The 26,510-nt window shown below is 42.6% G+C and overlaps 2 protein-coding genes across 2 annotated transcripts; both read right to left on the bottom strand.

Annotated features, from left to right (window-relative positions):
* Positions 1-755: 755 nt before the first annotated feature.
* cfap206 (cilia and flagella associated protein 206) lies at positions 756-8,017 on the bottom strand. Its single transcript, XM_070849753.1, has 12 exons — positions 7,910-8,017; positions 7,620-7,703; positions 6,765-6,855; positions 6,274-6,462; positions 5,526-5,693; positions 4,551-4,765; positions 4,238-4,357; positions 3,301-3,499; positions 3,022-3,162; positions 2,132-2,325; positions 1,123-1,266; positions 756-977 (listed from the first exon to the last, which is right to left on the bottom strand). Exons 1-12 carry the CDS (start codon positions 8,015-8,017, stop codon positions 756-758), a joined length of 1,875 nt encoding a protein of 624 aa, XP_070705854.1.
* A 1,860-nt stretch (positions 8,018-9,877) lies between these two features.
* Positions 9,878-14,203, bottom strand: LOC139217972 (uncharacterized). The gene is made up of 9 exons (XM_070849484.1): positions 13,950-14,203; positions 13,423-13,545; positions 13,177-13,305; positions 12,446-12,638; positions 12,086-12,210; positions 11,411-11,601; positions 10,787-10,920; positions 10,371-10,619; positions 9,878-10,222 (listed from the first exon to the last, which is right to left on the bottom strand). The coding sequence occupies exons 1-8, from the start codon at positions 14,154-14,156 to the stop codon at positions 10,387-10,389; spliced, it is 1,335 nt and encodes a 444-aa protein (XP_070705585.1). The 5' UTR covers positions 14,157-14,203; the 3' UTR covers positions 9,878-10,222; positions 10,371-10,386.
* Between the last annotated feature and the right edge of the window lie 12,307 nt (positions 14,204-26,510).

The raw sequence follows: 26,510 nt of genomic DNA, 5'->3' as shown, positions 1-26,510 counted from the left end.
ACTGTGGTCGACTTGAAAGGTGATACACAAAATCAACAAACGCTCCAAAAAATCTCCAGTCCACCAAGATGAATCTTTGTTAATTTGCATAATATGAAAAACAGCAATATAGCATCCAGTCTTTGGAATCTTATGACTGTATTGACACCAAATTTGGTGGCATGCACCACCAAGGCCTCATTTTCACAGCTCACCTGGAATGCAACTTGTTGGCTATCCCAAGCCAGTAGTTGGTGGTGATGGCTCAACTATCAACAACGCCGCGGGGCTGACCGTGGCCAAACCTCAACTGCAGGTTGATCCAGTATCTTGGAATAAACTGATTGGCTCAATGTGTTAGTGTGAACTTTATTAGCGATGCTACAATTCAATAAAAAAGGTCAACACATCAAGAAGCGGAGATATTCAGCACTACTTGGTCAGTGTGAAATTTTGCAGGAAAGATTGGATGAAGAGAAAACAGCCACAGAAAGCTTCTGGTAGCACACATGCAACACAGGATCCCTGTGGAGTTTTCTTGAAAACACATCGAAATCTTAGAGGATTTTTAAAACCTGAAAAAAGATTTTTGATCAGGCAATAGGTTTAGCGCATGTCATATTTAACAGCTCACTAACCTGTTCATATGAATGCATTTAAAACAGCAAATTAGAATTAGGTCTAAACAATAATAATAAAAACAATAACACGCTCACATTCATTTTTACTTTCCACAAAAACAATGTTTTTACAAAAAAACACTTCTGACACCTTGATCATTCATCCACAGATCTAGTCAGGTTTGTTTTGACTACATTTCCATCTCTCTGTCCCCTCAGACCTGCCAGGTAGATCTGAGGTTTGGGCATGTTGCTCTCACCGTCTCTCTTGCTTTGACAGGCAACACTCTTGGGCAGCCAGATCTGAGTGGCATTTTCCCGTCTCATGTGGCTCAGATCAGTCTGTGCTGAGTGTGTCGCTTTGGTCCGGACGTCAGCCTACAATGGTTAAATACAAAAAATGTGTATGGGTATTAAATGAACCAGCCTAAACAAAAAGAGAAGTTGAAAAGAGCTTGTCTTCCCAAAACTGCCCAGTGACTATGATTTCACATTAACATGCGCCTTGTGGATTCTGCCTCACCAGTTTGATAGCTTTTCTTCGCAGCTCCCACTCATTCCACTCGTATGACTTGACGATGTTTGTCTCCACAGGGTGGATATCAGTCTGTGTACCGCTCTCACACTTGGTAATGGGTTTTACTAGTAAACTCTCTCCTGGCTGCATCTGCAAAACCACAAGGCCAAAGTTTGTTTGGATCAAACTCCAAGTGGAGTCAGAGTATGGAAATCATTTCTGAACAGTGTGAAGCCACAAACCATTCATATAAATAATGATGAAGTATTACTTTTTTCAAATCATATATGTGATGGCTTTAATAGAATGTTTTCTAAGTGTGTCCTTTTCGCTATTTACACATGTAATGTAGGTGTCACAAACATGGAACTGTGGTAAAGCTGTGTTGAATAGCAATAGAAATGGTATACATCAGACCAGCACATCCAGGAACACGTCCCTGCCTTTTTCTGTGGTAAAAACAAAAGACAATCACCACTGACAAAACCAACAGGACACCATCAGCATTAAATGACTTTATAAATAACCCAAAGTCACTATGTCAGGCAAATACGTGTTCACTCTGTCTAACTTACAGCGTGAAAGATATATCAAAGAGATTCATTTGATCCGACTTCAGTCATGTCCCTTCAGTGCATTAAGGTCCGTCAATAACCCCACACAATGGACGGAGGTGTCGTGCCCAGAGATCTATTTTTACTTTATTGAGTCTCCAGGCCAGCGAAGCACCAGTGAAATATTCTTACTCTTCTTATGTTATGGCCTATAAGTTCACATTGACTTCCATTAGCCCGGTCAGTGTAGCCTGAGCTTCAACCAGTAACCAGCATGTTTTCCCTCTAAAAAGGACACGGTGGTGAGAGCCTACTCTGGCTGATGTATTGCCGGTCTGATATATACTATAATGGCATTATCATGTACTCATATCAGCACTTGGTATTGGCAAGTACCCGAATGCAAGTACTTCTAGCTGCTCCTAGCTTTGAGGACACTTGGCATGGAAGTGGTTACTGACCTCTGGGTAAGGGCTGACACAAGAAAACTGTCGGTGGAGTTTGAGGAGCTGAATTAGTTCGGGGGAGTGCTTGGCTTTCTCTGCCACCGCTGCAATCAGGCTGTCTGAACGGGAGGCGAATTTCAAGGCAGCTTCTTTGGAGCTAAAAACATAGAGCTTCTCCTTGTGTTTAAGGACTCCAATGTGTGGATTACCTGCAAAAGAAGTGTCAAATAATCCAAACTGAATGGACTTTAGGCACAACGTCCTAGATTAAGCATCTTCATCATATTGTTATCATATTATCTAGGCCAGGCTGTTGTTTCTAATCGTTTTATAGGGGCCATAACTTTGGGATGTCTTGAGGGGTTCCAATTCTGTTTGTGATTTTAGTGGACAGAATCTCAAGGTGTAACTGATGGGACAGATGTGATGTTCAGCACATCACCAAGTCCAAGGCCAACATACCCTGCCTCAAGACAGTCGGACTGCCCTCCCACTCCCTTGATGTTGGGAGTGAGTTACTGCCCCAAGTGGAAGAGTTCAGGTTTTGTTTGCGAGTGAGAGTGAGATGGACGAGGATATTGATAAATGGATTGGTGCTACACTAGCGGCAATCCAGGCTTTGTGCCAGACTGTAGGGGAGAGCAGGGAGCTGAGCCTTAAGAGTGAGTTCGATCTGCCGCTTGATGGGTAGGGTAATGACTGAAAGAATGAGATTATAGATACAAGCAACCAAAATGGGTTTTCTTTGCAGTGTGGCTGAGCTTAGTATGAGAGTCAGGACGGAGTAAGGAGGGAAACTGCTGCTGATTCACTCTGAAACACGTCACTTGGGGTAGTTGGGTGTGTCTCCTGGATGCGTGCCTTTACCCTCATGATATGACATGAGTGTATCATGAGAACAGTACCTGGAAGGAGAAGACCATCTCTGTTCACAAGCGTGTAGCCACATATTCCATTATACTGTAGTGGCAGCCCATTAAAGCTAGCAGTGGTTTCATGTAGGAGCCACTCCTGTGTTTTCATCTCGGCTGGAACAATACGCTCATCTAATAGATGCAATGAGGAAAAAGAACAGTTAACATTACATAAGTTTGGCTCAGAGCAGTCTTTCCATCGAGTTCAGGTTCTTAAGACCTGTGGAACGCGGAACTTATCACCGTATCTATTGATTAAATCGGCCATACCTGAGGACACAATCATTCTCTGGTCATCTGTCTTCACCTCTGAAGACCCCAGCAGACCGTCCAAATACGCTTCAGAAAACATCTTGGCCTGAGAGGCTACGAAGGGTTGCATATTCAGCGTGATGTCATTTAGGATGTTCAGCAACTCGGCCTCATCCTGAAGTCCATACCACAGTTGTGACAGGGTCTTGAACAGTGGCTGAAAGACAATGTGAGGAATGGCAAAATTAGGCTGTAGACCTAACAAAAACTAAAGCAAGTACTGTTTTTATAAAATGTATGTAGCACATTTTATCAAAGTTTAAGTACAGTGTGATTCACAATAGATGAAAATGACACAAAGAAAAAGACAAAACAAAAATGCTGTAAAAAGGACAAAGGCAATTCTCTGCATGGGTGGATGGATGAGATGATTGACATCAATCTCATGTCTGTGAGGTATAGACCTGGCTTGGAGAAATGTAAAGCTTGGCTATGAATAAAGTGAAAAAAATACATCCACCAGCACTTCTTAAGTTGAGTGTTTCATTTGTTTGTTTAATCCATACACAAATAACATGTGAGTGGCTTTAAGTGAGTTACATGCTGGAATTATTTCTGGATGAACAACGGTGCCAAACCCAGAAACCTCAGTGTGACTGTGATTCACCAAAAAATAATGCCAGCATGTATTATAATTCCCTCCAAAACCACAAATTATAATATGCGTAAGTACAGATGAATCAAATGAGATACATGCTTAATTTTATGTTTTACGTGTTTAATTAATGAGTGAGCTGTAGAGGTGTCGGTAGGGGAAGTTATCTAATCTCACTCCGAGAAACAAAGTGAATATATGTATTTCTCAAAATGTTGAACTACTCCTTTATTTATGTAGAGATGATATAACAAGACGCAGTAACAGCGACAACATAACAGCAGTGACCAAGACACTTACAAAAACTTTTGCAGTGGGCACAGCACTCTTAAGCTTCACAGTGTCTTTCAGCAGCTTCAGCTGTGACGTGAGCTCAGACTTCAGGATTTCAACGTGGCTGACACACAGGCACGCATCAGCCTGGTGGCAAAAGAAAAACACATACTTCACTTGGGAATTAACACATGAATCCTGCTGCCACCTTTTTACTTAATGAGCTGCATTATATAAATTCACATCATAATATGTATAATGATAATAATAATATATATTTCTTAAGCTACAAGAAATCCACAGTTACACAGACCATAATTACCAGATGTTGCCACCTCACCAGTAACATTTTGAGGAAAACCTCGTGCTGCCTGATGTTGTAGAGAGCCTGTTTGAGCAGAACGGTGGGTGCGTCACAAACTCCAGGCTCACTGCCAGGGTCAGTTAGCTTCTCCAGCACAGCTGTGTATTTCCAAGCCAAACTCTGTGCTGCGCTCAGCTCGTTTTCTATGCTTTTACTGGTGACTGGAAGAGCTTCATTAAGAACTGCAGGCACTGTGCAGAGAACGGAAAAGAAAACAGCATATTTACCAAGTGTAGTATTGATCAGAAGTGAAGAAGATGAACTAGTCTGGTGATGTAGTTGAATAAACATATCACTGTTGTGGACTGCATTCTAATATTGTAGACCTACTAAATAATCTGAATCTGTTGTTTGAAATATTATAATAGTGTATATGTAGTGATGTAAGACTTCCTAGATTCTGTCTGATATTTTGAAACTTTAAATACTCTATGCAAAAGGGGGGAATTCGCTCATGATATATCCTTGATGACATATTACATCACTCTATTTTCCATCCATCCAGCATCTGTACTCAGCTGGGCCTGAAGAAATATCCTGTATTGCAGCCTAAATTTGGAGCGTGCTCTCCAGAAAATCCATGCACCGTGTAATTTCAGAATATTATAACGGCAGGTGGCAACTCAGTGATTCCAAAAAGCAGGGGGGTAAAGTTTGAACCTCAAGTTTGAAGCTCAATTCCCAGAAATTGTCAAATGAATGGCAGTGAACCTGCCAGCCTGACTGCTGTGAGATAAATGTATACCTGCTCAGTTAGTGGGGGTAAGTTCTTCTTCCTTGAACCAGCCAGCCCCACTGTGTGATTTATTTTACATAAAAGCCAAGCACTTAATCTGGTAAATCTGCTAATGTGCCTTTTTTTTTTTAAAGGCCCATTACATCATGTGATCTTATCCAACAGTAATACTAATACGCATGTAGCACTTGTGTCAGCAGGCTGGTGTACTGTACTTAATTCCTGGAGGTCAGTGTCCTCTCCTTCCTTCTTGCTGGCTTTATTGAAGAGTCGGATCCCTGTGACAATCATGGTGAGCTCACTGAGCTGCTGCTCCTTGTCCCTCTTTAAGAGCACCATGAAGGCTCCGAGCTCAGTCTGAGGGAAGACGCTCTGCAGGGCAGCTGGGATAAGAGACGAGGAAGGGAAATTAAAAGTCAGGATGCAGTTCACTTATTATCTTTATCATCATCTAAACAATGCAAACTGCACGGCCAAAAGTACATGTGTTGTTGTGCCTGAATTTGTTCATTAATATTTGTTGCAGTGGGGGGGGGGTAATTGGTATGTAATTTGCTGCATCCAAATAACCCTAAAGTAAACATTTTCTCATTGAGCACAGCTCCACAACATGTGATTCCAAAGCTCAGGGTCAAAGTATGTAGTTCACTGTTTGATTAATGCACTTCAGTTTATTTTTTTGCATTTCGAATATTCTATTTGACAGGACAGTCTAAAAGAGACGGGGGAATGCAGGTGAGAGAGGGGAATGACAAGCTGGATTCAAACGCAGGCTGCTGCAGTAAGGTGCATGATTGATGTACGTTAGGAGACATTATTCACAATTCAGCACAGCACTGGAACATTATGAGCTGTTGAAAGTGTTGACACTACCCTTTACCTTGCATCCCAGAATGTGTAATGCTGTCACTGTGCTTTTACTGACTACAGTTCCCTAGCAAGCGAAAGAACAAGGGGTGAAACCTGTAGCCTCTTGCACAGTGCTGACATCAGTGGGTGAGCCCATGCTGGAGCGTAGCAGGATATACGTGATGATTTTACGGTACAAAGCGTCTAACTCCTCCCGTGTTTTCACCCTGCTGTCAGTGATCTCTCTGCTCACTGGGCTCAGCCTGGACTCCATGACCCGATGGATTTCCTCAAGAAACTCACCTGCACAAACACAACATTCATAATATAAGTGAATTTGTACTTGATGTAAATGCACTGGTTTAAAAGAACAAAAACATTTTTGATCATCAATTAATTGTTTGAGTCATGTATCAACAAACATTCTTTGGTTTTTCTTTCCTCTGGTGGATTTACTGTTTAGTTTATGTCCCTGGGACTTTGTGATGGGCATTTCTTACTATTTTCTGACATTTTAATAACTTAAATCATGGTCATTAATAATGATCGTTAGCTGCACCCACAGACACAAGTCAGGGCTTCAGCATGCCATTTCACACACTTACGTCGAGAAGTGTAACTCATATCAAAATACACCTGCATTTTGATTGTGTCCAGCGATGGGCTGCACTTTTCCATGAGTCTATTCAGGCACAGCTGTAAGAAATATTGATGGAGATTAGAAACAAACCAAGTGTAGTTTTCAGAGCCATTACCCACACTGTGTCAGGGGCTGTGCTGCCATTTTGGACCCTGAGGTCAAGATGCCTGGAGGGATTTCCGTTCTCAAATTTAAAAAAAAACAAAATCTAAATTCAATCTGTTTAAATCTGACTATTTTTAAGATAAGATAAGATAAACTTTTATTCCTTCCACATTGGGGAAATTTACAAATTTGCAGCAGCAAAGAACAAGAACAACCGTGCAAAGACAAGTTAAACAACAGGTGCCTATATAAGCATAATATAATCAGAATTCCTTTAATAATCCCCAGGGGGAAATTGCTTTTTGTTACACACAGCTCCAAAAAGAACAAGAAAACACTTCAATCTCAAAGTAATATAATATAAATAGAATAAAAAAAGCTATGCAGTATATACAAATATAATAAAGAGATGGCATTGTAAGATATTGTACATTAAACCAGGAATGAATAAATTAAGAATTCAGCATCTTTCCATCAGAATTTGATACCTGGCAAGTTTTTAAACCAAAGAAATATTAAAAATGTTGGTTAACATTCAAAATACGAATAAATCCAGTGCAAAATAAATGGACATAGTAACATGACAAATAAAATGTATTAGTGAGAACATCATATTTCTAGAATACCAGCTCAGTCTAACAATATCAACATGAATATGAAGGGAATGGGTTCATTAATCAATCTCAAATAATCCAGGTCTTAAACAGTGACTCACCTCTTCAAGTTTTTGAACGTCTTGCTTGGTCAGTGTCTGATCTACGTTGAACCCATTTCTTGGGTCCAGCACCACAGCTTTTACCTGAGGAGGTTTCAAACGAACAAACATGTTAATAAAGCAGCGGGTAGAGTCCCCCGTGGGTGCCAGGCAGGGGTTCAAGAAGCACAGTAGAACATTTTACTCCGAAGAAGCTCCAAAATTGACAGAATAGTAACTTTAAGCTAATAACTAGCTAGCTAAGCTACTTCGGCTAGCAGTTAGCTAGTTAGCTGGAGCGGGTCACTGACCATAAAAGCCACCAAAGTGTCGGACAGCGCGTGTCCCCTCAGCGCGCACTCCCGCCCTATGGCACTGATGATGTTTTTAATGACGTTTTCAGCGTGAGCTCTCGGCATGTCTACCGACAGAAAGTAGCCCGCTGCCGGCTACACTAACTGCACTTTGTCGGTACCGATACGGTAGTCTGTTGATAACTGGTTGCCATAGTAACACTGTCACCCGAGGATGCATTACCTGCCGGTGTCCACTAGAGTGCGCTGCCATTCAGACCAACGACCAGAATCTATGGACTCTTTAGATCATGTTTGGTGCCATGACTTCCATCCATTTCACATATTCTAGACCTTTTCAAGTGCAGCAAGTATTTGAATGTATTTCTACTTAGCTAGTAATACAGGGGGTAAATGGAATAATGCTCTTTTGGATACAGTGCTGTGGACGCTGAGCTTGTCCTTATTATTCTGATCACTCCCCTTTGGTACCTGCAGTCCATCCTAAATTAATGAAATGAAATTAAAGTAGGCCTATCTAGTCAAAAGAGGAAAGAAAAGGACAACACTAAAGAATGATGATTAAAATATTTATTATAAAAAACTTGACATAAATAGCATGGTTTTGGTGAAACTTTGCTAGACTCAGTCCAGACTGATACAGTACACTTCGGAGAAGGAGGAAGAGGAGGAGGAGACCCAGCCAGCAGAGCCTGTGTTCTTCAAACTACAGCCAGTCAAGGCAAAGCAGGCTGAGCATTTATGTCTGTCCTTATATAAAAGGGCTCAGACTGGAGTTCCCACAGTCACATTTAATGGCGATTTCCACTTAAGAGCTGAGCTTTAGGTCACATGACAACCCTGTGCCTTTAGAGACGCAGTTCACAAAAAATACAAAGAGAAGCGTGCAGACAAAAACGAGTACATGCAAAAAGGTGCGACTAAAATTACATGCAACAAAATAAATTCAAAATGTAGACTAAATTTAAATATACAGAGTGGACAAAGCCTTTTTTTTTCCTAAGAATTCATGGTAATGAGATAAAGGCAGCAGGTTTGGCACAACTAGAACACCTTTCACAAAAATAAACACTACTGTGCAGGTGTGAAAATCCACACAACCACTGTTCTCAGATCTAAAGACATTTTGGAAAAAGAAAAAGAAAAAGAGAAACCTAATGGTAAAACACTGCACTCAAGTTGAAAATAAAGAGAATTTCACTGTGAAGCAATAAACAAAACACTGCACCTGCAACAGTGGCATTTAACATCATCTTATTCAGACTGAAATCAAGTGATAGGCATTACCAGACCGCCACTCTGCTTCACCTCCTGTCTCACCACGGAATTGCACTTCATTGCCGCCAACCTTCACCTAAAGTCCACTCAGGTGGAGTATCATCACATAGGAAGACAGCCATTAATGAGACATAACTCTGCTAAATGTTTTCTGGCATACAAACTTCATATCCCACAAATCCAGTTCTCCTTCCCAGTTCACATTACAGCAGCAGCAAACTGATATTTTACTTTGGGGGGGGGGGGGGGGGGGGGGGGGGGGGCACTGCTAGGTTAAAAAAAAAAAAAAAAAAAAAAAAAAGATAATAAATTCTCTTGAGACATAAATTCAGAATAAAGGGGTAACAAGTACAGCTGCATTATTGAGAAAGCCATATTATGGAAGTGTTATTTCTGTGCTGAAGAGTAAGCGGTGAAAAGAAAGCGGTTACAAAGATATTACAACAATAACTGTGAGGAGAAGAGTCATAGCGTTACAAGAATCAAAAGATTGAGAATAAAGTTGTAATGTTACGACAAAAAAATTTGTTCACATGAACCAAAAAAGCTGTACTTGAGAACCGTGTCCTGTACCAACAGTGGCTCCAATAATCCATCACCATCATTTCATACTGCTGAACAACTGGAGTTGTGAACACTGCACAGCTGCAACTTTCACCATGTCAAACACATAAGGATAATTCGTTCTATGTTACTTTAAATTGTTGTATAAATATACGCCTTAATTTGATATTAGATTAATACATATAGTCAGAACATTGAGTTTTCTTCATGTCCCTCAATGGTCATATTCTGAAGACAAAAGACGGCAGACGTCAATCAAAGGCCAGCTTCAATTCTAGTCCCTTAACCACATACATGAATATACTTATGGGACACAGAAATACATTCCCGAAGTGGGAAACGTAACAACAGTTTAAAGGGTTCGTTCGTCCTTGCATGTTGGTGGAGCTCAGTAGATAAGACATAGAATAAGCAGCAGGTCAACATGAACCCACTGGTGTCAGGTAAGAGCTCACAGGTCAGGATCCACTATGATGAGGAGGAAAGAAAAACAAAAAAAAAAAAACTCAGTAATAAAAATCAATACATAGACGGACAAATATGGAGCCGTTTGTGTATTGCACTTGAAGTATAATGAAGTGGTACATTACAGGGGAGTCCAGCGTACAGTACACACCTTACAGCGGTCCGTCTCAGAAGCACTTCCTGAAGACAATCTGTGGTCCGTACTCCTCATATTCTTCCTGACTGATCCATGCCGAGCTGAATGTGGGCAGGTTGGCCAGCACCGCTCCTCCACTCCACACGGAGAAGTCTCTGTCCTTGGGGCTGGTGACGTGAACGCTCTCCCCCATGTCTGTGGGAACCAGTCCTCTGATTTCAGCCTGGAGCCGCTCAGGCAGGCCGGCCAACAGAGTGTTCCCACCTTCAGAAAGAGAGGGGGGGGTGGAGGTCAAATTAGTTTGAACATGACCAAATCCAATTAAAGCTCAAAGCGTGACAAGCTTTGCTTTTGATATACTGGTGCAGCTGGAGTGCATCTCTGAGGCGTCCCACCGTCGTGTAACATCTCTGACAAACACTGACTGTTACCTGACAGTATGATGTTTCCCAGGAAGCAGCGCCGTAGGTCAATGTCTGAGCTGAGGATTGACTTGAAGATGCTCTCGTGTATCCCATAATGGTCCCGTCCAATCAGCTCAGGTTTAAAGAGAATCTCAGGGGCCCTGGATGAGGGGGGAGGCAGTAGTAGTGTTAGAGTAGTCTGCTATAAGAGGCAGTTGCCCTGTTTGAGGAGTCTGCTCTAACAAAAGGCAGCTGGTTTGTCCCGAGAATTTGACATGTGCAGTACCTGCGGGACAAGGGCTGGCATTTGACATTATTCAACAAGCCAGGCACTGATCAAGCCCCATTTTAGCCCCAGACTTGTGGAGTCTTTTCAGCCAGATTGGTTGTTGTTTGACATTTAGTTTGGGGGTTGATTATTCAAGAATCTTTCTAGATGCTTGAATAATCAACATTCTGGCATTTAGACAGCTACTTGGATTTAATGGCTCTCTAACTGGTTTTAGAAAGTGTGACATGCTGGATTTCTTGGTAAACAGTTCTGTCCAGCATGTCTGACTCTTAAAACATTCCAAAAAAGATTTCCTTCAGGATCCCATTGAGTGGATCGAGTGTCCATCTAAAAGCGGGTCGTGATGTGCAGACAGTTACCTGAACCTCTCCGTGCCAAGTGTGACAATCTGGCCGTCTGGCATGGTGTAATGCATCTCTCTGCTGGACGACCCCCCCTGACTCAGTTCAGCTTCATAGTTGAGAGCCACGCAGCAGCACTTCTCCTTCATCTCCCGCACTATCTCCATCTCTGCGGTCGTGCGCATGCACACCCCTTGTTCCAGCAGGAGCTTCAAGCACAGGCACAGCGACACGGTTGGTTTAGGTATTATAGGAGGACGTGGACGATGGAGAGCATTGATCTGCAGATCAGCAACAGGACCTACTTTGTCTGAACAGACACTGCAGTCCATTATTCAGTGCCATCTCTATCTCTTTTCAGACAAAGTGAAGGCTCATTGTCACTTTTATACCTCTGCCCCACTTCATTTTGGAAGCCAATATTGTACTTTTTTACTCCACGTATTTGACAACTTCAGTCACTTTCAGATTCAGACTATTCATATAAAATACAAGTCAACTAATAAATCACTTTAAATTACTATAAGCTACCCAGTAGTCGGCTAAAATGAGCTCCAACTTTACCAGCGGATATATTAAAGGGATCACTACACACACAGCATTAGGGCTTACAATGTTAAGCCCCATGTCTTCACCACGCTGCAATTAGAAGTGTTGCCCATCAATATCACTGGTAGGGAAGGTAGGGAATACCTTTTTAAGATGCATTGTAACATCTACACCAGCAAGAGGGGAACGCTGCACTGCATGAGGCAGACAGTACCCCTCAAACACAGGTACACTGTAGCTCACGCCGTCTCCAGACTCAAACACCACACCTACGATGACAGAAAGGGATAAAAAAGCCAAAAAGAAAATGTATTGGTTGCTTTTTTTTTTTTTTTTTACAGCTGTTTACAAATGCCATGATGAGACAGATTAGAAAGTGCTATTAAATACTTTTAATGAAAGAACACTTTTCCAGTTGATGACTTATTCAAGTATCTAACCATAAGTGTCCATCCAATAAAATTCATAATTAAAATACATTCAGACATAAAATGACCAAATTACCGGTCGTTCTCCCTGCTGCGTACAGCGCCAACTTTGCCTGCATGGCCACATAAGTGAAGGGAACGCTGAAACACTCAAACATGATCTCCACCATGCGCTGGCGGTTCTCCAAGGGGTTCATCGCCGCCTCGGTCAGCAGAACGGGGTGATCCTCCGGATCCACAGACAGCTGCTGGAACGTGTGATGCCAAATCTGAAACCAAGACAATCAATTTATGAGTAAGACACTCAAACCTTTTTATTCTGGTTCTCCACAAATATGGGCAGTTAGTGCACTGATACCTAATAGCACACTGCCCTTGCATAAAAGCTCACACTTACCTTTACCATGTGCTGCCAAATAAACAGCGAAAAGCAACAGCTAACTCCATTTCCACCCACACACCACCAAGTGCTACTTCCTGACTCCAGTAATCCTTTAATGGTTTTTGTACCCTCTGCTTAGGGTTAGTACATTGTAATCATCTGAGAAAATAATCTAGCACCAAGTTATTGCCATATATATTTTTGTGGTTATTAGGAGTTTAGCTGACTTACTGCAATCTCAGAGCAGTTATGAGACTATTCTTACATTACAACAATTCAAAAAATGATTAGGTCAGATGCCATTAACCACAACACCCAGATACCAAAAGACATATCCCAGTTCCACTGGAACTAATCCACTCATGGATATAAACATAAAGCAGTTCTGACAGTCCCTTAGCATAAACACAAGCGTTCCTACTTACCTTTTCCATTTCATCCCAGTTACGTATGATCCCATTCTTTATGGGATGCTTCAAGGCCAAGACTCCTCTCATGTGCTGAGCCTCATGTCCAATGTAAGCCTCTCTTTCAACGTCACCATTCATTATTTCCTGCCGAGACAGAACTCAAAATCAGAAAGGGTGGCTAGAAGCAAAGCCAAATTACTGTTGGAAGGTTTTTTTTTTTTTTTGTGGAGAACATGTCAAACTTGAAGAATATGCACTTACCCCGTATTTTGGCATCCCTATAATCGTTGGGAATACAATGTTTGGGAGGTCTTGATCTGAAAATCCTGCTTTCATCAAACCAGAGCCTGTATCCAGTACTATGGGGGTCTTGAAATCGCTCATCTGTAGTCACATTAAGACAAATAAATGAATTAAGGCATAAAGAAAGCTGTGCATCCCCAGCACTGTTGTTCGCTTTATCAAATCTGCTTTTTAATGGTAATAAGCTTCAAGGCCATTTTAACTTTCACGCGATGCACATGGAACCATGTTTCATTGAATTTCATATAGCGGGCACGTTCAAATTGATTTTAGTCACATTTCACTTCACTGAAAATAGACATCAATCTGAGATCAGTGTCATGTGTGGAGCAGATGTCAGTCAGTAGGAAAAGAGCTGAACTAGATCTTCAAGAGCCAAAAACTACATCTGCTCTTTGGCTGAGGCCAAGTTTCATTCATCATATGTGAGATACACTGAAAGGTTTATATGACGGCTCTCCACATGTTACAGTATATAGTTGTACCTCTCTCATGTTGATGCCACACTGGGCCTGAACACCAGGTGACCCAGAGGTTGATCTCCTCATGGCCTCATAGTTCTGAACCCAATCGGGCCGATCTTCATTGTGCTCATCTCTTGCACTGGGCTCCAACTCCAGGTGCTGGTCAGGAGGCAGCTGGGGTGCCGAATGCCGTTGTGGGCACTCATTTGCAGGAGATAAAGTCTGCATTTCCTCTGCTTGGTGTAAATCTGCCCGTCGCAAACATGCAGGTGCCTCGGATGTATCCTCTTCATCTCTAGTGGTCGTTTCAGACAAGTGGTCTAATGACACCATGCCTTTCTCTGGGAGAGTGTGGTTATTGTTGTTGTTGTTGCTGCTGCTGTGCTCTTTCACATTTGGACTGAGAACCGAGTTGTGACTGGTCGCTGGACTAACATTCTCTGGCAGGGTAGGAAGTGGTTTATCTTGTACATCGAGTTGCGTAATACCAGGATCTTGAGCGACTGGGGGCAGAGCTGGACTCTGGGGCTCCGCGGAATGAGGAGTTTCATGCTCTGGGAGGTTGTCCTTCACAGGAAGCAAAGCCCTTCTTGGCTTAAGCGCAGGGGGACGGTGCGACCTTCCACCTGGGTCAAATGCTCCATCGTCAGGCCTCATTTCAGGCATTAAAGAAGCTTCTGGTTTGCACGTGGCAGCGTGTTCGCCACATCTGTCCAATTCTTCCGAACAGACACATCCCTGAGGTTGGATCCCCATCTCTTCAGGAGGTTCCTTCAGATCAGAGGCAGTAATTATGGTAGTTCTATTAAATACTAATGGCTCAGCTTCAGAGCAATCTTGACATTGGGAATCTTGGGAGTCTAGTGGTGTAGACTCTTTGACAACATCAAGACCTAATTCTGCCTGAATAATTTCAGTTTTACAGGTATCCTGAGCCTGGGAATCATGGGGGGCCAAAGATGTAGAATGTGTTCTCTGTGATCCGTCAGAGCTTTCTGATACAATATCACAGAGTGCTCGGTCCCCATTATCTGTAGTTCTAGCGCTCTCCATTATAGAACATTTTACAACCTTTCTAGCTCCATCCTTGTGCTTCTTCACTTTACGCTCCTTGTCCAAACTCTTCTCAAGCTTATCCACCTCCCTTTTCTCCTTTTCCAGCTGCAACCGAAAAGCCTCCCTCTCCTTGCACATATTTGACGGCCCGTTTGCATCCGAGGGTTTGCCACCAGCGAGTTCCTCAATGGGTTCTTCTTTGCAGCTTCGGAGCTCATGGATTTTCAGGTTCTCCTCTACGATTAGCTCATCCAGAATGTGGATTTCTCTCAGCTCCGTCAGAAGGCCCGGCCTGCTGTGACATGCTACCGTCTCCGTTCCTGTGGCCGATTCAGTGCAGCGCCCATCACCTTCAGAAACCTTAGTTTCACTTGTTGATTCAGCTTCACTGAGGTTGTGAGGGACAAGGTAATCCTCAAGGCCAAGAACACCAGCTTCAGCCAACTCACTAGACGACATCTTTACAGATGAACACAAGCAGATAAAGCATAATGAACAAACACTGCACGCTTACAATTTACATTTTTATTAAGCTTTAGTTGAATTGATTAAGCACTAAATTTAACACAGTTTGCTTCTCTATCGCTGCCCAAGGTCACAGATTAGTAACTGAACTTTTAGCCACTTTATGGAGGTTTTCCTTAATACTTAACGTACCAAACCACGGTGGTCCTCACTGTCCCACAGCGGCAACTGCCCGTCCTCTGACCTCAGAAGGGCATCCAGCACAGCCTCCTGGGCCAGGACATTTTCTTCTTTCTGTAGAAGAGGACATTTATTTGACTGGCACTCATCATCCACCCCTTTACTCAAACGGTGCATTTCTTACCTCCAGTATTTCATCAGCTCTGTCCAGGACCTTCTCCACCTCCCTCAAACCCTCCTGCTCCTTCACATCCCAGTCCTCCAGGGAGAGATCGATTGAGCTGAGGGGAAACAAAAAAGCGCCATTTGGTCTTAGTAATATGTACTGGAGGATTGGTTTGACTATCAACATTCTACAAACCAATACCTGTGACATCCACATCCAACAAACAGCTCTCTGTAATGTCAGACCATTGCTGACTACAGTTAGTTCCACTGAGAGCTACAGTGATGGCAGTCTGCAGCATCTAGATGCTCTCAGCTCTGTTGTGTTTCTGTTTTTCCCGCATACTAAACGTTTCTGGGAAGTATGTGACTAAAACTCTTGGCCTTTTGACCACCTCCCCCTGAACACCAATGCCCAATCGTAGCCTAGCAACTGTAATGGTCCTTTTCACGGCAGAGGTTTTGACATGTCAAAGCAGAGAGTGGCATGTACAGACAAAGTGCAGGTGGAACAAATCTGTCATGGCCTACTGGAACATGTGATGAAACTCCAGCATGAATAATAAAAAAAAAAAAAAGGTGACAGGCTAATGGTATTCAAATTCTGAAACAGAAGCATTACCCAACAACAGAATCCTGATTCTGGTCATGGAGGTCATAAGAATCCCAAAGAAGAGTGGGAATCCCCTCCGTGGTGCAGATGGACTTGTCTCTTCCATCGGTAATGGTGCTGGAGAGGATGTTGTGAATAGGACTTAGTTCAGGATCCTCCAGACTGCTTTGTGAAGGTACTATCCAGTCCCTGCTCTGTGGACCTCTGGACTGTGTGCTGGTCAACACCTCCGTCTGTGTGGTCCTGTTGGACTGGTTGGTATTAATGCAGAGGTCAGAGGAACCAACGGATTGTGGTTCTCTCTTTTGTGGCGTTGGGGTCTGTGTAATGGTAACAGTGTACGAGTTTTCCAGATCGTCTACTGGCAAGCTAAGCCAAGGATTGTTGGGCAGCGCAGCTGAGCGCTTCACCTTGATCTCAAGGTTTAGGGACTCCACGGTTACCTTAGGAATTATCTGGATACTTGCCCTGGAGGAGTTTCCCACAGAACCAAAGTCAAACTCCTCTTTGTGATCCTCAGAATCTGAGACACTGGAGATATATTCTTTGTGGATTTGAGGCTGGCTCATGGCAGTTCTCACAGAATCTCTGGCCCCAGCTAATCTAGACGGACCTTCCGCTCCTTCCCTCCCTCCCCAAGCCTCCAGCTGGCTGCTCCCTGCTCCATCAAAGCCCGAGTCGAATGAGCTGAGGGAGGGGGGTTTGCCCCCAGCTGACACCATCCCAGAAACTGCAGTTGAAGATGTTCCGAGTAGGTAGGATGCATCCTTGCCACTTTCACATTTGGTGAGGTCTGGAACATCCTTAGCTGGTCCGTTTGTAGCATCGTCAGCAGAGGAATGATTTACACTCCGCAACAACTCATACTGCCACTGTAAGGCTAGCTGGAGGTGGCCAACAGCCACAGGTCCTGAAGAAATGAGAAGTTTCCTCAGGGTGACGCACCTAATGCATAAAAAAAGAAGTTACTCTATAATTTGTCATGTAACAGTACCAGGAAAAACTATTTGCGATCATGTGTGAATTTCAAGGTTCTCTCACCGCTGAAACATCCGTTTGCCTGCCTGCTGAACCTCATCATCCGGAATGACACTAGACAGGTGAGATAGATGAAGCAGCTCCTCCATATCTGGAGGTGGATTCTTCTTCAGGAAGATGGACATTTTGTGCCTCCATGCAGGGATGGTCCCACAATTCCTCCTTTGCCTCTGTGTGTTAACATCGTCTCCATGAACACCGGACAGCAGCTCCTGGAGCAAGTTTTCACAGAGGACCAGCTTGTACCAGCTGCTGGCCTGGAAGAGGAACAGTAAACAGGCTCAGGATACATAGTCCCTTAATAGAGACGTTATGTCAGTGAAAACAATTACTATTTAATGATCTTTAGTCATCAAATCAAATTTCTTCAATGCTGATGACTTGCCTTGTTGTAGTAACGATGGTAGTTGCAAACTGCTCTGAGGGTTTGGAGAATGAAGAGCACGGTAGAGTGGAGTCTCTCCTTCAGCCTCTCTACATCCAGAGCCCAGTGTTCCATGGTGTGACTGTCAGACAGTAGGATCTCTGCTAACGTGTGGATCACGTCTTCGGCACAGCGAACAAGTGCCTGGTAGGCGATGGGTGGGGAAGGCGAGGAGTTATTTAAAAAAGGTGCAAGTGAAGTAAAAAACAGTACTTACCAAAAAATGAAATCAGAGAGACTATGACAGTATGATGTTAAACAGTGATATAGTTACTACTGCTGATCTCTAATATCAGTCATATATCCTGTCTGATCAGGTAAACGACACATTAAGAATCTAGACAGTGAAAATCTGAAGAAAACGGGCAACAGGTTACATTAAGTAAAGGAACAGAACACAGTAACTAAGTACCATGGCAGGAGTGTGAATGGACACCTCAAACTCAGACATCAACGCCACTGCCTTTGCAGCATCCTTGGCAATCTCAATTTTGTATGTCTGGAGTTTGTCTTGCAGAAGAACTTTGATCTGCTCTGTGATCTGTAAGCAGAAGTCATATCAGGGTACACAGACATTTTAAAAAAAAGGTCTCAATCATACTGGTAAGGTCATCGTACTTTTTAAGACATGGACTGTAATGTTAAAATTCTTGAAGATCAGAGCAGCAAGTCACACCCACTTCGTCCATTAGAATAAACATCAATGCAACATGTAGAAGCTTAAAACTAAGAATGCAATGCCTTTAACGATGATTCTTTTGCACTGAGTAGCACCCCTATCTCCAAATTAGTTTCTGCAGTGAACAAAACGGGTTGGGTGTGACAGCAAACCTCGGACCAAACAGTTGTCCGCCGGCTCACCTGCAGTGCATCCTCTCGCAGCTGGACCACCTGCAGCTGGAGGCGAGCCTTAGAAAAGGCCTGCTGCCACAGCAGCTCCACTTTCTCCACAGCTGCAGTTATCCTGTAAAATACAAAAATGAGCTTCAATCAATAATTGGCTTCATCAATTTGAATTGAACAGAACATACTTTCTGCTGTGTTGTAAGCTTGCTGTGGTTCGCTGGCTTCATGAATCACTGCTGCGGATCATCAGCTGCTTTTTACTAATATTAGTCCTTATTATTATTATTCATATGAACTATTTTTAGGTTTTTCACTGTTAACATATTGCTCATTATTAGCCATATCCGTATTTTTAGTAGTATAGTTGCCATAATTATTTTGCCCCTCTCTCCCTCCACTCCTGTAGTGTGCTTTAGCTGTTGCGAAACACAGGACCATTGCAACACTGCAGTACGGTATGCGTGGGAAGTGTTGGAGAGGATTACGATAAAAAGGCATTTGAGAGTGGTAGTGTTTTCTGTGACCAAGAACTGTGGGAGCTGCCGCCTGCAGTCTGCAGTACCTGCTGTGGTTCTCGAGCATGTCGAAGGCGGTGTGAGTGAAGAGGGCAGTGCCAGCCATTGCCTGGTAGCACGGCTCCGTCTCAGGGTAACGCAGCTTCTGCACCACACTCTCACAGTGCCTCAGCAGCTCATCCAACCCCAGCTCCCTGCGCACCAACACATAGAGAAATATTCATAAAAAGGTTATGTTTGAGGACAGCGTAGTGGGTTAAAAATTATCTAGGACAATTCAGAGTTTTGTTTCCTGGTCATGTAACCTAGCACTAATGGTGTACTTGTTACTTGTGGGGAAAACACATCAATATATTCCAGCGGCAACAGCGGTGACAAAAGATTCTTTCTAAACCAGTAATTTAGGGTCATTTCTATGGTGTGTGGCTGCGATACTTTGCCGTCTTCGAATAACATGCAAGTTCCAAATACTTTCACATTCAAGTGGTTAAAACCAGTTCAACAACCAAACTGGTACCAATGAAAAGTTATTGTGGTTTCCCGCCTTTCAATGCTATGTCTGTCATCTGGTATGCCTGCTTGTGCTCAGACAATATTTAACCCAAACCTAAATCCAGCCCTAATGCTAAATTGCCCAGAATGTCCTGTCCCCCCCCCTTTAGTTAGTGTGTATACTGTATATTAGAGGTACAAAATTAAACTTCAAAATCAGCTAGCTATGCATTCTAACAGCCAGGTCAAAAAAACAAAACAACTCTTTGTGTTTGGAAGAGGGTGGAATGTGTAATTTAAAAATCAACGCACAGCAAATTCCCACAGATTACATTACTACAAGTTGCAGAGGCATCTACATGAATGCTGGTCCAGAGAAAAATGGGGAGGATCAGCAACTTCTCTTTGTAAAAGTAATGCGAACCTGTAGACTACAAATATTTTCCATAGAGACCTCTTTTCAAAGAAGTTACGTAAATAACCATAACATCATTGGAGATAATCAATAGACCATTTTGTTGGAGGACAGCATGAGATTCATTTCAACAGATTCCTTGATTCTCTTACAAGTCGATGAAACCATCTGGTGAATCAATGCTGGCCTATGAGAGCAGCAGAGCAACAGGTATGAGCCTGACCTCCTGAGCTGCTGGAACTTGGCTTCATTGGTGGAGCAGAAGTTTTGAAGCTCACTGAAGGTGGAGGGCAGCGGCAGCCTGGACAGAGCCTGCAGGGTGGAAATACACGAGGGCAGCCGCTGGACCACCGTTAGGAACTCCCGGACAAACTCATCAATCTCCTGAAAGCAGCAGCACACAGCCAGGGTGAAGTGAAAATGGCCGTGATGGTTCATGTCAAGTTTGCCGTTATGCAGTAAACAAAATATACTTATACACTTCAAAGTTAGTAAAAATTTTAAATCGTGGAGATTTGTATTACTTTTAACATCTAATTGGAATTCTTATGATAAAATCAAGCTGATGGACAGACTGTAATGCTGCTCTGATCCACGTTCAACATCCACAACCTTTTAGAAATGTAGGCCGGGAGGAGATTGTGTGGCTGCATCCTTAATAGGTCTGCTATAGGCAGAGAATTGCCGTGGTTAATGAATACTGTCATCATGGCCAAATGCCCCAGTTGAACATGACTGAATGTATAATGTGATGAAAGAGGGGCTCCTTTCACTTGCTAATAAGGCCAGCTGATTACACGAGGCATTTGCACAAGCTTCACCAAGGTAACAAACAATAGACGTAGACCGCTTGGACGGATCTCATGAATGGATTCACGAATGAAAACATCCCCTGACTGAGTGAGCCGAGTACTCTCTCCATCACAAAGCAGCCACGGCTAGTCGGAATAAATATTTGGGCTGTAGCATCGCACATTAGAGAAACAGTATGTGCATGTGTTCCCGCCGACCTAATCAGAATAACCAAGTGTGTATTTGTGTGTGTGTGTGTGTGTAGACGCTCTACAGCTGCTAAGGAGAGAAGGACAATGCTGCTTTGTGTGAAGCCTTCTGACTGATCATAAGACGGCTTCATAGGTTTTGCTTTGAATCCCTCGGTTGTGTTTCACAAACAGAGCTGGTCAAAATGGGTGAATTGTGGAGGGATGCTCGTTTATTGCATATATTCGCTTATTATATTCTGTCTGTGCTGATGATAGCATCTCTGTCAAACAATTAGGCCGTTTTTTTCCAAGTGAATAGAGCACGCTGATGGTGGTTTGATCTTTATGTACATTGGGCCTCATGTATTCATATATTACACATATCAATGTTCCCCATCGGGTACATTCCAACCTTCCAAGTGCCTGGATAACACCAGGTTGTCTGTTGACTAATCAGAGCAGAATGTCGGTCTTAAGTTCATTTTTTAAATTAATTTACTTTAAAGACACATAAAAAAATATTGCAACTTCTAGTTAGCTAAAGTAACTACCGGACTATGGAAACTGTTGTAGCACTGGAATCGCTGTAGCAACATACTACTCACAAAAAGTTAGGGATATTCAGCTTTCAGGTGAAATTTCAGGATGAACCTAAAATGCATTCTAACCTTTCCAGGTGAACTTAATGTGACCTTCTCTAAACCTTTGAATGCACATGTCCAACTGTTCAGTGTTTCAGTACTTTTTGCACAAGTTGCTGTTCTCTAACAAGAAGCTTAACAGCAACATTCACAACAGGTTTGATCCATGAATCCACCAATACATTTCCTGCTTCAGTTAGAATTGGTATTTAAACAGTCCTCCTCATCCTGCTGTTCACATTCTGACATCATGAGACCAAGACGACACCTAACAGTTGATCAGCAGCACCTCAACACTGGAGGCTTCAAACAGGAAGTCCTCAGACGGAGGTGTTCACTGAGCTTAGAGGGTCACAGAGTGTCATCAGGAGGTTGGAACAGTGATACAGAGACTGGAAGAGTCACAGAAAGGAGAGGAGTGGACGTCCTTTGGCCACATCCCAATTTAGTGAGACACCGAAAATGTTTAGTTGTGGTATACCTACTACTGTTGTTAGATTTTCTTTAAATAAATTGTTTAAGATGAATAAAATCACCATTGCATGCTTCTACTTAAATGTCCTACTTTCATGATATAATATCACTGTAGCATTCACTTATTACATTTTCCATATATTTCACCTGAAAGTCGAATATCCCTAACTTTTTGTGAGTAGTGTATGTTAAATCTGCCCATAACAGCACTATACATTATTTAGCCCGAACTGACACAATACCATGTTTTCCAAAAACAATTTACCTTAATGAAGGCAACCCAACTGTGATGACAGTAAATAAAGTAGCCGCCCAGCGGTGCCGTTAGCTGGCTTCGGTCAATGTAGTTGGAGAGCTCGGAGGTTTCTTTCAGTAAGACCTTCTGCAAAACAAAAGATAAGATCAGAGTTACCTTCTGAAGTCAAATCTGAAAATAAACCAGGGGTATTTAATGCTTTGTTTCGTTCACCTTGAAAGAGGCCGTGTAAGATTTGGATGGAGCCAGGAGTTTCAGCCACAGCTTGGCAACATCCTTCTTTTTGGGCTGAATAATGTACACACTGTGGACCGTCCGCTTGTGCAGCTAGAAAAGAAAGGCAAAGGGAAGACTTAGCACCAACCAGTACTGAGCCAAATGACACGGGATGGTCACATGGAGCCGTCTGGCAATTTGGTATTTGACTCTCATTAAGTAGGGGACTCACTGAGATGGATAAAAGAATGGTCAAGACCAACGCAGTAGAAACCAAAAAACACAGGATCCATAATTACCAATAATACAGCCAATAGCATGCTTTGCTTGATAAACTCATGTAATTATTTCATTTGGGATGGCTGGACGGTTTAGATTCTCATCTTTCAACTCTAAAGACTAGAGTCTGAATCCTCTGTGAGACCAGTTGTCCTGATTTTTGCCAGAAATGGCATTCCTGGGTACCGACACCTGGGTGTGAATGTAGCTGTATGTGTATATTATGAACTACATTTTGCAATAAGAAGAAATTATGTAGTCCTTTCAGCAAAGAAGAGTTCCTAAATTTAGTGTAAACTGGATACATTTTGCTGATTGTAGTGACACAAATGACTGAGACTTGGCTCCATGGAGGTGCTTTTTCAACCAGCTATGGCCAACACCTATGTCTAAAAGTGCTATTATTTTATATTTATGTTGTGAAAATTCCCAAATCATTTCCATTTTCACATCTCTCTAGTGACATGGACAGGACCTTTACATTTTATGGTTAATATTTTGGTCTGTAACCCAAAATAAAAAGTAGTTTTGTTCACTTGTGTTGTGTTATTAGTGTCAGAGACTAAACATGTTGTTAGATCCTTAGCGCCATTTGTGAATCTGCATAATTCAATTGCAAGAGATTGAGGAGAAAACTATTTCATTATTGAAAATAAATGACTGTTTGAAAAAAAAAAAAAAAGGACCCCATCCACCCATTCATGTACAATTAGAGTTTGGGCAGTTGGCTCCCCTGCCTCCCGGCCCAGTGCTGTTCCAGTGGTCATGGCTGTGCATCCATTGGCTCCTTATCAATCATTGTTAATTTATGTGTGGTGGTCCATCTGAACGTTTCGTGACTTTTGTTTGGCTTTCCAAATGCATTCATTGATTAAGACAGATGGCAATTATGAATTAGCTTTTTCCTTATCCCAGCAGTTTGTAATTACAAAACAAAAATGCATAAACATGTCTATGCACGCTGACATCAGGCCAGCGACCACAGAAACTAGAAAATAAACTGTTGATCTGGATGCAAAAATGCCGCATCCCCTACATAATCGTGCTCATTTAATGCAATTTCACTGAGGCTTTTCTATTAAATAACCAAGCATGTGACCAGCTATGCATGTGACCCCCCCCACACACAGAGGAATTCCACTATGACCACCACAGGCAGGTTCTATTTAGTATTGTACTTTGAGCGCAGTCTACAGCTCTTTGAATCAATAAAGAAAAAATGTTCCATAACTTTATGCTGTAGCAGCTCTGCTAGTCAAAAGGGTAAAGTTATTTGTACCGTGTGCTGAGGACCAACTCAAAGTTGTGTTCATGCATTATTCAGACAGAACCAACTGCAGAAACACCAAGCTGCCATTTCCCAAAAGCTCCGTGCCTACATGCTTCTGAATTTAACTTTTATATCATGCTTTAACTTTCAATATTATTATAGAAAAAGACTGGTCTTGTTTCTGCAGCAGGGAGGAATGCTCCTCTCAGAACGGGACATTCCTCCCAGTCGAATTCAGTTCTTCTGTTGAGAGTTTTCTCTGCCCACAGGAAATTATTCAAAAGTTGGGATGAATCCAGAAGCGAGTGAGTCATCCTTGCTAGTTAATAGTACGAGCTCTATGTGCTGCATCTCTGGATGATCAAAGGAAATGTTACAGGTACCTCTAGTTGCTTGTTAGGGCTTTTAGCATGCAAGGTTACAGTCCCCAGTGCCGATTTACGGACAGATATTTTAAAGGCAGTGATGCACAATCCTAACGGATGACAGAACACTGACAGTTCATCAGGATTATAGTTTTAATCATTTAGAAATGTGTTATTCTCTTCAAATTAATATTAGATGCCCTGGTGGTATTTATTCTGTCTAGGAAAGGTAAAAAGATCTAGATAGAAACATTGAAAAAAGAACAGCTGATATCGTTTGTTTGTCTGCATGTCCACAATAATCCAAAGTTCCTCAGTGCATTCACTTGTATGGACTGAAAACCTGGAGGTGCAACAGGATGCTGTTCATGTGACTGAACCTCAAAACAACATGCAAGTGCTGCCCAACACTACTGAAAAGGCAGACGGTGGCACAGCGTGAGGAAGCAGAGAAAGGTTCAGTCAAATTCAGATGTCCTCACCAACCACGGCATACCAATTCCTCATATCCGTGAGTTGGAATTAATGTGTTGAATGTTTTTTCGTGCCATTTTGCTTCCACGACATGTCTTCTTTCGGACAAGTGGGAAGAAAACATCCAAAATACACATTTAACCGATTACTCTACTGTACTTTTTCTCCTAAGTTCATAGCTTCATATATTTAATTCACATCTAAAAGCTGCTTCCTCAAAATGAGTTTCGCACTCAGCCTGAAATCTCCACTTCAGTAGCACTTACATAACAAACTCTACAGTTATATTCCGACCAATATTCTGTAGGCTTGAGTGGTTGGTTCCTATATCATTCGTAGCCTGATTTATACAAGACTTTATTTCTAAAAGCAAGGCAAAAATAGCTTTTTTCCCCATGGCTATTGACAATATTTGCCAATTTATGGAGTGATTTTAAAAATGGTCTGGAAATGTATGCAAATTTGTACAAGATAATGCCTCATTTGCATATTCAAACGTAGAATTTCAGAAAACTTGTAACACAAATAATTCTCTTAATGCAAGTAATCAGCTGGGGAAGCTTCATGGTGATATCCACTAGGTAGATTTCTAACCTTATCACCTGTAGTGCCCTTTATAACATTTCTAGCATGAACGCAGCCCCGTACATGTATAACATGATGTGGCTTGTTCGGTGGTACTGCAACAACAGACCAAAGGGCCAAAGACCTCCATTGTAAAAGAGGCATCTGCAAAACTGAATGCACACCTCCACCTCCAATAGAAAACAAGTTCAGCTATTACTCTTTGTATTATCACTCTAAATGTTTCACACGTGCAAAACTTCCCAAGTGCCAAGAGCCGAGCTGTGAAGTATGAAGTTGATGGGTGGAGCGGGACTGAGCAGGCTTATGGATCAACTTCATCACATCGATGATCAGGCATGTAACTCCAACTCGGTCATTCAGTGAGCCATTACTGTGGGAATCTAGGAGTCCGAGCAATCACCGGAAAACACAGCAGCACCACGCGGTACAGTCACAGCCACAGCAATACCTCAAGCAGGAGCAGAGTCTCAGCGATGAACCTGGTCGTAGGGAGCGAGGCCTGTCTCAGATCAGCCACCACTGACACCAGACTCCCCTTCTCCTGCTTCTGCTTCTTACTGTCAGGAGAGAACCATCCAGCCGTCAGTACAACTTGTTCTCCCACACACACACACACACACACACAAACAGCCTTGCCTGACTCCACGTACTTGTGCAGATACAGAAAGTAATTTATGAAATCCACCACTTCTGCTTTGCTGAGCTCTGAGGAGAGCCTGGCTTGTCCTTCCACTGGGAACACGATCAAAGGGCAGCCATATTGATCAAAAGCACCTGTATGGACATTTGACACAAATCATCTCATCTGTGAAGCGTCCTGGTATCCA

The sequence above is a fragment of the Pempheris klunzingeri genome, chromosome 18 (assembly GCF_042242105.1).
Source record: "Pempheris klunzingeri isolate RE-2024b chromosome 18, fPemKlu1.hap1, whole genome shotgun sequence".
NCBI classification, from domain to species: domain Eukaryota; kingdom Metazoa; phylum Chordata; class Actinopteri; order Acropomatiformes; family Pempheridae; genus Pempheris; species Pempheris klunzingeri.
Note: the sequence above shows the minus strand (reverse complement) of the source record. Positions and strands in the feature narration are given on the sequence as shown.

What these genes read in the sequence shown, in the direction of transcription:
- cfap206 (XM_070849753.1), bottom strand. Translation starts at nt 8,017, where the DNA reads ATGCCGAGAGCTCACGCTGAAAACGTCATTAAAAACATCATCAGTGCC. An exon ending in CACTGACCTCCAGGAATTAA is followed by an intron (nt 4,766 to 5,525) that starts GTACAGTACACC and finishes TTCTCTGCACAG; the next exon opens with TGCCTGCAGTTCTTAATGAA. An exon ending in GTGTCAGCCCTTACCCAGAG is followed by an intron (nt 1,267 to 2,131) that starts GTCAGTAACCAC and finishes GTGGTTTTGCAG; the next exon opens with ATGCAGCCAGGAGAGAGTTT.
- LOC139217972 (XM_070849484.1), bottom strand. Translation starts at nt 14,156, where the DNA reads ATGCAGACTTTATCTCCTGCAAATGAGTGCCCACAACGGCATTCGGCA. An exon ending in CTTGGCACGGAGAGGTTCAG is followed by an intron (nt 10,921 to 11,410) that starts GTAACTGTCTGC and finishes CCCCTCATCCAG; the next exon opens with GGCCCCTGAGATTCTCTTTA. An exon ending in GGGAAACATCATACTGTCAG is followed by an intron (nt 10,620 to 10,786) that starts GTAACAGTCAGT and finishes CTCTTTCTGAAG; the next exon opens with GTGGGAACACTCTGTTGGCC.